Source organism: Manis pentadactyla, chromosome 3 (assembly GCF_030020395.1).
Source record: "Manis pentadactyla isolate mManPen7 chromosome 3, mManPen7.hap1, whole genome shotgun sequence".
NCBI classification, from domain to species: Eukaryota; Metazoa; Chordata; class Mammalia; order Pholidota; family Manidae; genus Manis; species Manis pentadactyla.
Genome location: NC_080021.1, coordinates 202,548,488 through 202,563,650, shown reverse-complemented (window position 1 = coordinate 202,563,650; position 15,163 = coordinate 202,548,488). Strand labels below are relative to the sequence as shown.

The window sequence follows — 15,163 nt, the reverse complement described above, 5'->3', positions numbered from 1 at the left end:
CCGGAGGGAGTGTTAGAAACTTTTAAAATTAAAGTCTAGGAAGCCCATAATTTAAGAACTTTAAAGATTTAAATTCCATTAAGTAATACTACTGTTCATGATAGAAAAATCAAAATATTAGCAAAAAGAAAAACTAAAAATAACTTACCCAGATAACCACTCTTTTCCATAGGTATATATACAAATGGATAGGAATAGGAACAGCATTCTACAAACTATGTGGTAAGCTGTGACTGAGCAGACATGAGCACTTCCAGCTCATCAAATATTCTTCCACAAGTCATTCCTAATGCCCGTGTTAGGAATTCCGTGGTGTGGATATTCTTTAATTTGTTGGGCCAGTCTCTTAACTGGGCATTTAAGTCATTTCTAGCTTTTGCTATTATAAATAATGCAGAGATGAATGTCATTAGTACATCTTTGCACACTTGATTTGAAATAACCTTGGTAATTTCAATTGCTTGGTTCAGGGGTTATGCCCATTTTTAAGACATTTTAAAAATCCCAATTAGCAATGAGAATTTGGTGTCACTTGTTTTCTAAAATGACTGTTTCCTTTGCATTGAAACCAACTTAGACTAAATTTCTATTTTGGCTCAGCAAGTCCCTTCTCGCTGAATCTTGGTTTCCCCACCTGGTTCTCAGTGAAATGGTAGTAATGATATTATTGAGAATAGCAAGCGTGTATTTAATACATGGTACCTATTATACTCAGAATATGATAAACACCCCTGTCTTAGGATTTCGTGAACCAGGCAGGCCCCCATGCATGGTAGAGAAGCCATTAGGCTGATGGTGGTTTGTGCCATGACCTGAAGTTCCTCATGCCAGGTCTGCCTGAAGTGGGGTTTGCCCACAGCTACCTGCTTAGGAGCCATCTCCAAGCTTGCCCTCAGGTGACTGGGGTCAAAGGCAGAGGCATCTCTTCCTGAGGTCACCCCCTGCTATGCTGTAACACCTACTGCCATGTCCTGTGCCCCTACTGTGTGCCAGGTGCAGGGCTGGGCAGGGTACAAGTTGTGTCTCCTTCTCTCCTCACCATCTTTGGCCAGGGAGGGGTGACTAGCCTCCAGTCTGAGTAAAGACTGCCAGAGGGTTCAACTACTTGCCCATGGCCCCCAGCGAGGGATTCCGGAGCCAGGATTGAACCCAGGGCTCCCTAGCTCCAAAGCCACACTGTGCAGCCCCCAGCAGCAGAGCCTGGCTTGCCTGCATGGCTGGGACCTTGGTTCTAACTCCAAGACTACTCCGAGCCACTGCATGATCTTTGGCAAATTACTTAACCTCTCTGGGCTTCACGTGTGTTGCTGTCAATATGAGAGACTTGCCGAAGGAAATTGTAAGGAGCTGAAGGATGTTGAGGTGCCAAGGGTAGGGGAAAGAGCACCGGGTAACAGAGAGTGATACAAGGGCTATGGCAAAAGTACTTCTGGCGAAAGAGAGAGTCTTTGCTTGGCAGTAACCAGACTGTGTCTCATGAAACTTTGGATCTTCCCCAGACACAGGGCCTAGGATAGAGTAGGTGCTCAATAAATGTTGACTGTATGGATGATGCACAGATGGATGGATGAATGGGTGGGTAGGTAATGGATGTGTGACTGGGTGGTTGGATGGATGGATGGATGGGTGGATGGGTGGGTGAGTGGATGATACATGGTTGAGTGTATAGGTAGGTAGATGGATAGATTGATGAGTGGGTGATGGATGAGTAAGTGGACAGGTAGATAGATGGATAAATGGTTGCATAGATGGATGGGTGGCTTGAGGTATGAATAGAGGAATGTATGGGTGATGGATAGGTGAGTGGGTGGATGGATAGGTAGACAGGTAGATGATTGGAAGGATGGATGGTTGGATCAATGGGTGAGTGGGTGATGGATAAATGAGTGTGGGTGGATGGATAGGTGAACAGATGGGTGAATAAATATTTCATGAGTACCTACTCTGTAATAATTACAACTATCCATTTTTTGAGAACTTTGCGTAATTTATTGTTCTCTTTCCCTCCCTTCTTTCCTTTTTTCCATTCAGTCAACAAATACTGAGCACCTTACAAATACAATAGTAAACAAAAACAGAGGGTGTCCTTGCCCTTGTGGAGCTTACAGTGTAGTGGAGGAGAAAAATATTAATAAAACAATCACATAAATGAACTGCAATAAGAATTTCAAAATAGGGATGTTCAGTCCTATGCAAGTATAAAAGGGAGAATTTGACCTCGTGAGGCAGATCTGGGAAGACTTTGTTGATGAGGTCAAAATTGAGCTAATGCCTGAAGGACAAACAAGAGTTAACTAGGCAAAAGGAGGGAGAAAGGATCCTGGCAGAGGGATCAGCACATGCAAAGGCCCTGTGGTAGGAAAGCTGTGGTGTGACTAATGCAGGGAGAGACTGAGGGGGACCATGGGGAGGGATGGATTGGGAGAGCTAATGGGAGATGGAGACAAGGACCTGAGTACCTTGTAATAGAATATTGTAAGTTCAGCTCAATTCTGGGAAAAACAGGAAGATACTGGTGAGTTTTCAGATGAGGATGAGGATTGAGATGATTAGGTGGCTACTGCAGTAGTCCAGGCAAGAGTGGATGTTGGCTTGGGCAAAGATGGTGGTGCTGGACTTCAGGGCAGTAGGAGAGTTTGAGAGCTCTGGGGGAGGCAATCATGACAGGACCAAGTGACAGTTGGACTATCGGGGTTAGGAGGAGAGAGATGGCAAGATGCCTCCTAAGTTTCAGGCTTGTGCAACTGGATGGGATGGTGTTTCCATTTGCTAAAACAAGAAACACTGAAGGAACAACCAGATTTGAGGATTAAGTTTGGAGGACCTTGAGGCACCTAGAAGAGGCATTAGGTAAGTACCTGACCATGTGGAGGGATCGCTGGGATTCTGCCATCACCTTATGATGAGGAAATGAAAGCCCAGAGGGGTGAAATGGCTTAGGTAGTAATTACACAGAAGGTCTGGACCTCGTATATACTAAGTAATAACCTGTCTTTCCAGAGTTTGAAACAGAGGATGTGGACAGCCCAGAAAGTTCCAACTTTCCTCTCAACTGGCTTCCCAGGCAGGATCCTCCACTGGACATGACTGAAGAGGAGCCAGATGAGGCCCTTGGGGGTCGTGAGGTTGACGAAGCTGTAGAGAACTCCCCAAGGTTGGAGCATGAGACTTGTCTCAGCTCAGGTGGTAATGGGAACACCAGTCCCGTGGCTCTGGAGTGGGGTCAGCCCACAAGCTGGGTGGCCTCTGGAACACAAGCCAGTGGAGACAAACTTCCAGAACATTCGGAGGTCAACCCAACTGTTGACCTCAGTTCTGCAAGGTCCTGGAGCAGTGGGACTGTGAGCCTTGACCACCCCAGTGACAGCCTTGATTTTACCTGGGAAGGAGAGACCAATGTCACCCAGCCTGCTGCCCTGGCAGAAACTCTACCACAGAGCCCCAGCCACCACCTCCTAACCCCAAATGCCAGAGCTAGAGGAAGCATTGCTCTGGCAACCCCCACGGAATTCCAGGACTCCTCAGCACCCTCAGCCCAGACCCTCCAGTGTCCTGCAGAGAGATGGAGGAGAGATACTACCAGCGTCTCCTGCCCTCAGCCCAGGGACCCAGCCTGGAAGCGGACACGGACATCACCTAAGCCACTCCCTTCCAGATTCACTGGCTCCATCAGCCCACCGAATCCTCCACCTAGGCTAGCCCGGCAGGACAAGCTGCTGTCTGGACAGGGAGCCACTCTTGCCGGCCACTCTTCCTCTGATGCCCCCAAGTACGGCCGGGGGCAGTTGAACTACCCGCTTCCTGATTTCTCCAAGGTGGGACCCCGGGTTAGGTTCCCTAAAGATGAGAGCTACCGCCCCCCAAAGGCCAGGCGCTTGAGAAGGCAGCCTCAGGACCTTGCCAGGCCGCTGATCTTCAAATCACCTGCTGAGATAGTGCAAGAGGTGCTACTGAGCAGCAGAGAAGCCTGCCTGGAAAAGGACCCACTCCCTTCCCACCCCATCACCAGTGTGCCCCAAGAATTTCAGACACCTGAACAAGCCACCAAGCTGGTCCATCAGCTCCAGGTAAGCTGGACTCCTTTCTATAGGCATGTCACCAAGGCACTGTTGGCCTGGGTTGGAGGCTGATTGGGGTGGGGGCCTTGGGGCTGGGCCAGCAGGCCCTGCTGGTGGGGGGAGGCTTGTACCCCAAGCTGTGAAGATAATACTAAGACCTTTGCTCAGAAAGAGTGGTGATTGCCCTCATGCTGTGAGGATAGTGTCTTTCTTTGTTTTTAACTTCTGCTATGAAAAAATGCAAAGCATATACAAGAGAGAAAATAACAGAATGAAACCATGTGTACCTGTCACCTAGCTTCCACCCATGGACCCATCACCAAGTCCCTAGTAACCTTTGTCATCTCTGGCCTCACCTCTTACCCCACTCACCCTCCTGGAGGATTTTGAAGCAAATTTCAAGCATCAGATCATTTTATCTAAAAATGTTTTATTATATATATCCTTATGTCTAAAGATAAGGATATTAAACATAACCTCATTAGCATACCTAAAAGTGAACACCAATTCCTTAATATTATCCAATATCCATTCAGTGCTGAGATCTCCCCCTGTGTCTCATAAATGGCTTGTTCTTCAATTTGTTCCAATTAGGATCCAAACACAACTCATATATTGCATGTGGTCAATGTAACTTCCAAGTCTCCTCCCCTGCATTTTTTTTTTTCAAATCTCTTTCTTCCTTGTGTTTATTTGTTGAGGAAACCAGTTTTGTCCTCTAGAGTCTCCCACATTTTGGAGTTGGCTGATGCACTCTCTGATATCTGTGTGTCCCATGGTCCACTCTGCCCTGTGTATCATATTTAGAGCTAGAGGCTTGTTTGGGTTGTGATCATCTGTTTCTGCTAGAGGCTTGTTTGGGTTGCGATCGTCTGTTTATTTCCCCTCCAGACCCTGAGCTCCATGTGCGTAGGGATTTTTTTGGCAAGAGCACATCCCAGGCTGTGCCTTCAGGAGACAAGGGATTCCTGCTAGCCTCTCACTGGTGATGTTAGGTGCCAGTACCTTGCCTTGGTCCAGTCCTTCATTTGGGAGAACAAAGTGGTAGTGTCCCACTGCTGTCATTCCTTCTGCAACTTTCCCTCATCAACTCTTTGGTTACCAAGATCTCATTTCCCTGGGAAAGGCAGGAGAAATCCTGATGCTGTCCTGCTCACCGGCTTTCCAAACAATGTGTCAGTTCTTAGCATCCTTCAAGGGGACCAATGATGATTGTTTTTGTAATGACATGTTTTAATGAAGCTCTTCGGTTTTGTGTAAGGCAAGTAGTGACTCTGAATAGCTGCAACTGTGATTTCCACATCTTCTATTTTTCTAGCGAGGGACCCTTGGATGATTCATTCAATCGGCCACTAAAAAACACTCATTAAGCACATAATACCTGAGCCCTGGGAATAGAGCAGTGGGGCGACAGATGAGGGCCTTGGCCCACAGAGCTGGCAGATGGGCAGGGAATTCAGACAAATAAGCAAGTGGTTGCAGTTCTCTGTGACAGGGGTTATGCATCAAGGTAAACCAGCCCGAGGGCCTCATCTCTGACTCGTGTGTCTACTGCATGTGAGCCTGAAGGGGTCTGCTCAGCCCCCACCGCCAAGCCCTTACACTCCGAGGGGTCTGGGCACGTGACCGTCTGGCTCTCCTTCTCCCGCAGGAGGACTACCACAAGCTCCTCACCAAGTATGCTGAGGCCGAGAACACCATCGACCAGCTGCGCCTTGGGGCTAAGGTACCCCGCTGGGGTGGGGTGGAGGGGTGTGCCTGGGCCCCCTGGGGATGACACCTGCCCAGAGTCTTTGGGAGGGTCTACTGTCTCCTGCCTCCCGAGAGCCAAGGGACAGAGGAACTCAGCCCTGCTTCTGCTACAGGCTCCCGCTGCCACCTCGGGCTTTGCCATCTCGGGGGCTCAGTCTCCTTTATGGTTGATGAGGTTTGACGTCCTTGAATCCTAGCATCCGGGGTGCCCAGGAATTTCACCAGAAGCTCTCTCCTAGAAGAGCTCTGGCAGTCACTCCTGCCTCTGAAGCTGTGAGACCTTAAGGAAGTTACTTGAGCTCTGAGCCTCAGTGGGGTATCACAGTTTCTGCTCAGCCCCTGGTGCTTGTCTCTGGGCCTGGCCCTTCCTGCTCACAGCTATGTCTTTCCCCTTCCCCACAGGCTCCCCTCAGGCCCCTTTCCCCCAGCTAAGTTCTGAGCCTGTGGCAGGGGGAGCGTGGAGGGGAAAATCCATCCACCCCCATCCTGCCAAGCCCTCACCCCGACTTGGGAGGAGCTGTGAATTCTGCACTGGGGACCTTCCCCTTTTCTGGGGTAAGGCAGGAAGTGGGACCTGTCGCAGCCCCTGGCGGCTTCCTGCTTGCCCCCACCCCCTCTTTCCCCATCAGGCAGCAGTGGGGGAGGGGCAGGAGCTGAGGTGCTGATGTGCAGCACCCCCTGTTTCCCCCTTCTCTCGGGGCCCCACAGGGGCCTGCCCACATCCCGCTGCAGGACTCCTCCCGCCGCCACAGCGCATCTCCCAGCCACCTAGAGGTGCTCCCTGAATGAGAAAACAGAAAGGGCCCTGTTCTAGGAGCAGGAAGTCTCCTGCATCCCCAACCTGCCTCATGGCACAGGCAGGCCCCTTCCTAGCTTGGCTTCCTTGGGCACACCTGTAAAAGGGGGTTAATCAGCCTTGCTCCTTGGGCACACCTGTAAAAGGGGGTTAATCAGCCTTGCTCCTGGGAGCCAGTGGGCTCCACCTCATGTCTCAGGCCCTTGCAGCTCTCTGAACTGCTGAGCCAGACTTGGGGGCGGAAGGGACAGTGGGGAGGAGGGAGGGACAAAGAGGCATCCTCTCCCTGGAAACCACATTATTGTGGCTGCAGAGTCCTGGGAGGGCTGAGGAGAAAGAAACTGGCCATCAGGTCCAAACCCTCAGCTCCCCTATCCTACAGAGTGGGAAACTGGGACCCCAGGAGGGGCAGAGGCTCAGAGCATCTATCTCTTCTCTCCTTTCCTTTCGTCTTCCTTTTCTCCCTTAAGGGAACGAGTCAGTATATGGAAAGCAGTACTTTGGCCTGGCAAGTACTTCCTGAGAGATAGGGAACATTATTATTATTAACGGGATTAATGTGAAGGTGTTTATTGGGTGCCTGTGTGCCAGGCACAATGCAGGCGAGGGCAGAGGTAGACCAATGGGAGCACAGCCATGGTGCCTCCTCTCATGGGCTCCTGCCCAACCCAGTGGGGACTCGGGGCCTCCCCCATGTGCAGTCATACCTGCTTGGATGGTGACCCACCCCCCTGTCTTGTGTTTGAGGGGAGCCCAGGAGAGGAGGCAGGGGAGGCTGGGAATGGTTTCAGCACTGACTCACTCACCTGCTTTCTGGGAAAATGATCCCCTGGCCTATGGATCTCCTCAAGGCAAGGGTGAGCGCAGGCCATCTGGACTCTTCCAGAAGCATGACGGTACTCGTCCGGCCTCCCAGTCTCACAGCCACCCCGGGGAGCAGTACAGTCAGGGCTCACCATCGCGATGTGCTGAAGAGGACACGGAGCCTGAGTGTGGAGGGGACTCGCTAGGGTCCCACCGGGGCCTGTGGAGCTGGGCTTTCACTCTGTCCAGGGAGGCCAGTGCATAATGGAGGCACTGCTGCTCTCGCAGGGACTTGCTGAGTGCCTCACTGCTCAGAGCCCCCAGGGCGAGCTGGACCCATGTGCAAGGGAGCCAGGCTGGGGGTGTTGCCCAAACACCCAGGCTGAGTGCCCTGTCAGGGCCACTTCCTTCAATCTCTTCACAAGAGGAAACTGAGGCTCAGCCAGGGGATTGGTTTGCTCAACATCCACAGCTGTTAAGGGAGTAAATCTGCCTGATTCCAGAGTGGATGCTCTTTTCCCCAGGCCTGGGTGAGCCCCACTTGGGACCTGGCCCTGGGTATGTGGCAGAGGCATAGGGACGGGCAGAATGATGACGTTACAGTGATAATAACAATAGTAATAAGTGGTGTTTACTGACTGCTGTCCTAAATTGTTTACCACTGGGGAAACTGAGGCACAGAGAGGTTAAGTAATTTACCCAAGATTTCCTATCATGTGTGCGGGTTGGGGTTTGAGGCCAGCAGTCCTGCTCCAAAGCCCACTATTAACACCTTACTCTCTAGCAGAACCAGACTAGGTAACCATGGGTTCTGCAGCTGGAAGCTGACGATGGGGTCGCATGGCCTGACCTGGGAACATCACTGGGTCCAGACTGGGGGCCGGGAAGGGAGCCAGGGCTGTCGGGATTTGTTCTCTACACCTGTTAGGGCCAGTTTATAATGGTCTCACATATTTGCTGCCCTATTGCCACCTCCCTCCAGCCACTGTCCCCAGTTCAGCTGCAGGGGGATCTGGTGGGGCTGAGGAGACCAGAAATTACCCCAGAAAGAACTGGGGTGGGGGTGGTGACATAAAACTGCCTTTCCTAAAGTGTGTGTTCTAGTGGCTGCCAGTTGGTCCAGAGCCCCTGATGGAGGTGGGGGCGGGGCAAGGGAGGTTTGTGTGTTCAGAGGAGGGGGGTACTTTCCATTCTCTCTGCTCCCTCCCCTCCTTGCCCATTCATAAAGCCCATTAGCATTTTAAAGGCTGTGAGAAACCCATCTGTGCAGACTAGTCAGTTATTTAACCCAATGCTTCCCACGCTCATTGGGCCACCCTTCACTGATTCACCCCTCTGAGGGAGCCTCAGGGGGCACCTGGGCCTTAATAGGGGCGCCCTTGAGCCCTGGGGTGGGTCCAGAGACAGGTTCCAGGAGGGGCAGGCCTGAGCCCCTGGGCATCTGCCCACACTCACCCCCACTCCCCACTTCCTGAGCCTTTGCACAGGCCTCTCGCCCCTCTGCTGAAATAATGCCTCCTCCTGGGAGCCGCTGGTTCTTATGCTCACCAGGTTGGGCCTTGGTGGGCTTGAGGCTGGGGGAGGGGAGGGGTGGGGAGGGGTGGGGCGGGGTCGGGGAGGCACACAGGAGGGCAGGATGTCCCCCAGATTTGGGTCACCTTGGGAGGAAGGGGTGCTGGTGGGCAGGCCCCTACAGGCCAGTCTGAACAGATGGCCAGGAGATTATTAAAATCCAGCTTTGTTCCCATAAGAGACTGGGGCTGAAAGAGGGGGAGGCAGTGGGGACCACACCACGCTGGGCCACTGTCCCTCACGTTGGAGTAGTTTTTTCTGCCACAGACCAGATGTGAAGAACAGCTTAAGCTGGGAGAATCTGGCTGCCTGGGGGTTAAGGAGCACCCTCCACTAGACACCCCGACACTCCTGGCCTTGGAGCAGCAGGAGGCAACCACAGGGTCACCAAGGCACCACAGAGGAATAGCTTTTTCAGGGACCTGCCTCCATGATGGCTACATAAATGACAGTGAAGATGATGGTGATGGTGGTGATGATGGTGTTGTTGATGTTGATGACAGTGGTGATGGTGATGGTGGTGATGAGGTGATGATGGTGATGGTGATAATGGTGGTGGTGATGGGATGGTGATGGTGGTGATGGTGATGGTGATGAGGTGATGATGGTGAGGTGAGGTGATGGTGGTGATGGTGATCATGGTGATGGTGGTGATGTGATGGTGATGGCGATGGTGGTGATGGTGATGATGGTGATGGTGATAATGGTGATGGTGATGATGGTGGTGATGGTGATGGTGACAGTGGGGATGTTGGTGACGATGGGGATGTTAGTGGTGGTGATGGTGATGAGGTGATGATGGTGAGGTGAGGTGATGGTGGTGATGGTGGTAATGGTGATGGTGGTGATGTGATGGCGATGGTGGTGATGGTGATGGTGATAATGGTGATGGTGATGATGGTGGTGATGGTGATGGTGACAGTGGGGATGTTGGTGACGATGGGGATGTTAGTGGTGGTGATGGTGATGAGGTGATAATGGTGGTAATGGTGGTGATGATTATGGTGATGGTCATGATCTGTTGTTAAATGTGAGGGTGGCAGCTGCTGTTTATTGAGCACTTGCTTTGTGCACAGAAAGGTTAGTTAGGTTGGCTGCTCGAGGACTAGAAGGTGGGTGGTGGTAGAGCCTGGATGTAAACCCAGGCTCTGTGGAACTGCCCTACTCACTAAGCCAGGCATCGGTAAGCTTTCTCTGTAGAGGGCCAGACAGTGAGTATCTCCAGCTTTGCAGGCCATACAGTCTGTGAGGTAGTGACTCCACTCTGCCTCCACAGCATGAGAGCAACCATAGAAAATACATAAACAAGCACGGCTGTGTTCACCAAAGCTTATTCACAAAAACAAACCATAGTTTGCCAACCCCTGCTCTAAACCACTGTACAGTATGTGGATTTCCTCTAGTTTTGAGCTACAAATGGTCTTCTTTGGCTATTTGCCTCACTCCAGACTTCTCTGTAATATCCTGGGCCATTTACCACATGAAATCCGTCCTCAAATGTTGGAGATCTTTTGCTTACACTGCTCACATTGCCACAACAGAAATCAGTTCATCCACTTGTTAGCTTATTCATTCAATCAACCATTAATTGCTATTATTATCCATACAATAATAATCATTGGAAATTTTTATAAATAATAAATGCTAGTTATTCTATTATATAATATAATTACACTTGCTACATGTTAAACACTATTCGTTACATTATAATTTGTTATAATAAATGTTATTAACACAATTATTAATATGGAAAACCGTAGACTTTAGGGTCAAAGCAGGATTAACCCCAGCCCAAGAATTTATCAGCTGGAGATTTTCAGTAAGTGACTTAACCTCTCTGAGTCTCAGTTTCTTCTTCTGTAAAATGGGGATGATGGTCCCTGCCCTGCCTGCCTTTCCGCTGCCATAAAGAGATGATGAAAGAGATGATGAAAGTACATGTAAGCCCTTCACAGTGTCTGGCCCCACCCAAGGGCCCCACTAAAAGGTAGTGTTTATATCACAAGGCATGTTTGTTAAGTGAGCCTGTGAATAAAGGTGAGGGCTTTGTGTGGCTTCGTCCCCACCCTGACTTGCCTCTGCCCATGCCTCCCCTCCCCAACAGGTGAACCTGTACTCGGACCCACCCCAGCCCAGCCACAGCATCTACAGGGGGTCGGTACCCCAGGGGACCAAGGTCTTGTCCTTCACCATCCCACAGCCCCACTCGGTGGAGCGGTGGCCAGGCCCCAGTGAGGCCTCAGGTGAGTCGGGGAGAGATGTGGCTGAGAACTCCTTCTGTCTGTGATCCTGCTCTGGGGGAATTTGGCTCACCCTGGAGTGGCTCTGGCTTCAGGTCAGGGGAGGGAGGGAGGTGAGGCCCCTCTCTGGGCCCTTTCATCTGAAGAGGTCAAATGGAGACCTGGAAAGTGTCCCACTTTGAGCAGAGCAGCCTGGGTGAAGCTCTACCTTTGCTACTTGGCAGCCAAGGGCTCTTGGGTAAGTTGCATGACAAAGAGCATCGTCACTGCAGAGCCCATATGGCTGTGCCAACCATGATCCCAGTCAGTCTGCACACCAGCCTGGTGAGGTGCACACTGGTGCTGCCCTATAGACAGTTAAGGAGACTGGGGCTCCGTGAGTGAGGACGTGCTCACACTGCTACGAGGGGGAGGGGCGGGATTGGCACCTGCACCTCGCTGAGTTAGAGCCCACACTGTTAACCAGGAACCGAGAGGCCTGGCTGAGCTCCAGCTGTGCGATCTGGGCAGACTCGGGCCTTACTCTCCCCTGGGAGGGGAAACAATGCAGCCCAGTACCCTTCCTCAGGCTTTGTGAAGATGGTGTGATCGGGAGATGGCTGAGCCAGAAACTGATGATCTTGGTGGTTTTGAAGTTCAGCATCCATCTCTCAGTCCCAGGGAGGACTGTTCACGGCCCCAGAGCTCAATGGTTGTGTATTCCAGGGTGGCCCTCAGCTCGAGGAGACCTGAGCCCCTCCTCGCCCAGCAGTGTGCCCACCCCGGGGTGGCTTCCGGAGAACCCAAGCAACGCCCAGGATCAGCCGACAGTGGAGCAAACCCAGATGCTGGCTTCTTGGGCCAGCCGGTTCCTGGCCAAGGTGAGGGGAACCCCAGCTTTGTCCTGGGGCGACTTTGTCCCTGGAGAAAGCAGAGTCTCTGCCTGCTTGAATGAGAAGCCCCACCAGGCTCACTCGTCACTGTCCAGGTGGAGTACCCCTGGCTGTCTTGAAATGCGAGCCTCTCCCCTGGTCTCAGAGGCCCCGTTGCCCCGGCCTCCGCCCTGGCACGCAGGGTGGGTGTAATGCCCTTTTTTGGCATGCCATCTCATCGGACTCCCTCCAGTTGTGCTTGGAAGTGTCCCTCAGTTTGCTTCATCCCCTGGGAGACGCTCAGCTCTTTCAGGATCCTGGAAGAGGCATAGACCCTCTACATTACCTTTTCCTCTTCAGGACAAAACACTCCACTTTTTTAGTTCATTTCATTACAGAAATGAATTCTCAGTCCACCTCTCAAAAAGAGCCTTTATATTTTCATCAAACAGTCCAAGTAACTGAATTGTTTGCAAGTATGTTTATAACCATATGCTTGGCCTTTTTCCAAAAGTGCTTTAAAGCAGCTTAGAAAATACATGCATTAAAACCACATTCTGAAAACGGAAGAGAGGAAACTGGGGCAGAGGGGAAGTAAGGGTAGAAAAGAAAGAAAATGCATTTAGGGTGAAGTGAGAAAACAAAATGTTCTGTTGAACCATGAACCGTGTTCACACTTTACCAGATTCATGTTTGGCTTTGAGCTTCCTAGTTATCAATGCAAAAAGTGAAATGTAATAATCAGATATATTGCCACGTCCATAAAATCAATTCCTTCAGAAAACACCACCTTTTCTTTTTTTGGTAACAACTTTATTGAGATATATTTCACTTACCATACAGTTCACTCATTTAAAGTTAATGCTTGAGTGGTTTTTACTATAGTTACAGTCATGCAGCCATCCCACCAGGAATTTGAGAACACTTTTATCACCCGGTTAGAAACTCCATATCCATTGAGCAGTCATTCCCCACTCCCCTTCCCCCAGCCCCTAACAGCTGCTCATCTACTCTCTGTCTCTATGAGTTTGCCTATTCTGGATATTTCATACAAAAGGACTCATATAATATTTGTCCTGTTGTGTCTGGCTTCTTTCACTTAGCATAATGGTTTCAAGGCTCATCCATGTTGTAGTGGCACAAATGAGTACTTTATGGCTTTTTATTACCACCATTCTGGGTCTTGTAACTGGAGAGAGATTTCTCCTTGTCCTGGATGTTCTATCGTAAAGCAATGCTACTCCTTCTGAGTAGGAGCTGGGACATGGTCCAGAGTTGCCCTGTCCTGTATGGGAGCCACTGGCCACATGGTCCTTGAGTCTTTGATGTTTAGCTAGTCCAAATCGAAGTGTTCTGTAAGTGAATATACACCAGATTTCCAAGTGTGATGAAAAATATAAAATATCTCAATAATTTTTTCATTGATTACATGTTAATATGTTAGGTTTATAGAATATACTATTAAACTAATTCACCCATTTCTTTCTACATTTCAAATATGACTCTTAGAACATTTAAAATTACATGTGCAGCTTACATTGCATTTCTACTTTATATTCATATAAATTATATAACATAATGATATAAATTTCTTTATTATATTTCGCACTGTTCGAGAACTTCCCTAGAAACTTTAGAAAATCCCCTAATTATCCTTTGCCCTTTTTTCCTAATTAAAAAATTTTTTGAATGGTAACAGATGCACATGGTAAAGACTCTCACATGGTACAAAGGGTACCATAAAATCAGTTCCTTCAGAAAACACCACCTTTTCTTTTTTCGGTAACAACTTTATTGAGATATATTTCACTTACCATACAGTTCACTCATTTAAAGTGTTCTATAGTAAAAGTCTTTTCTTATCCTTGTGCTTCTGTTCCATGAAGAAATGTTCACTGCGCACGTGTTTACAGAAATGGTCATGCAAGTGTGTACACTACATTGTACCTTGACTTTTTTAATGTCTTAAATTTGAATATTTCTGGTGAGACAGTGAATTCACTTTGTTAAAAGTTCAAAAGATACATACAGTAGAAAACCTCCCTCCCATGCCTGGTCTCCCTGCTCCCACCCAGTTCTCTCCATAGAGGTAATTAATGTTTCAGGTTCTTTCATCCTTCTAGAACTTTATAATACCTAAGTATTTATATTTTTCCTTTGTCATTCTATGTATTTTATATGATGGTAGCATATTATAAACCCTGCCCTCTACCTTGATTTGATGTTAAAAGTAGGTCTTGGAGGAATTTATACATGAGAACATATGTGTGGTTTCCTATTCTTGGTGGCTGCATACTGTTCCACAAATAGGCATTTCGATTGTTTCCTGTTGCCCCTGACCATGCTGTAGTAAATATCCTGCCTCATAGGTCTTCCTGTACATGGAGGAAGTGCTGTCAATAAATTCTTGGAGTTGCCACTTTGATTTCTCCCAAAGCTGCCAAGGCTGAAGCCAGTGGTGGAATCACTTTTTGGCACCTGCCTCTCTGTGCTTGGTAGGAAAGCCACACCCCAAGGCAGAACACTGCTCCCCATGCTAAAGTGTGAACGTGCCTAAGTGGGAGCTGACAGGACTCATTTTCCAGGGTCTGGATTAATGGAGTGTCTTTCTTCCCCTCCCAATGTCCAGGTGGAGTCCTTCGTAGGACTAATGCAGACTGGACAACTGACACCCCAGGACCAACTCAAGGTACTGCCCACTTTGGGGGGTACACTGCAGCTGTTCTGGCTCCCATAGTGGAGTCTATGAAGCCTCAGTTGCTACCAAACAGACCAGAGAACCCTAAACAGTGTCTCCTTTTAGGACACAAAGCCCCTGCTTAGCTTTCCATGATAATGATCATTGTATTCCAATAATTATCGTTTATGAAACAATGATGGTGCTATGCCAGGCACAGTGGCAAGCCTGTGATGTATCATTATTTCATTTTATCATCATAAAAACCTGGCAAGGCAGTTGCAGTCATCACCCTCATTTAACTGGGATGGAACCGAAGCCCAGCAAGGAGACTTGTAGGTGTCAGAGCCCAGACCCAGGTCTGTCTGATTCCCAAGTCCAGCGTTGTGATCACTGCTCTGGACAGCTTGCTA

At 49.4% G+C, this 15,163-nt stretch overlaps 1 protein-coding gene across 3 annotated transcripts in view; it reads left to right on the top strand.

Moving 5' to 3' along the window:
• Positions 1-15,163, top strand: part of AKNA (AT-hook transcription factor) — a 51,320-nt gene that overhangs the window by 14,098 nt on the left and 22,059 nt on the right. For 2 of the 3 annotated variants that reach the window (XM_057498971.1, XM_057498972.1), the window contains exons 3-7: positions 3,001-4,067; positions 5,710-5,784; positions 11,087-11,225; positions 11,928-12,082; positions 14,703-14,762. In XM_057498971.1, the coding sequence (XP_057354954.1) occupies positions 3,001-4,067; positions 5,710-5,784; positions 11,087-11,225; positions 11,928-12,082; positions 14,703-14,762 (1,496 nt within the window). Of the gene's footprint in view, positions 1-2,831; positions 2,851-3,000; positions 4,068-5,709; positions 5,785-11,086; positions 11,226-11,927; positions 12,083-14,702; positions 14,763-15,163 lie in introns of those variants that run through there. The other variant, XM_057498973.1, reaches the window with a different exon arrangement.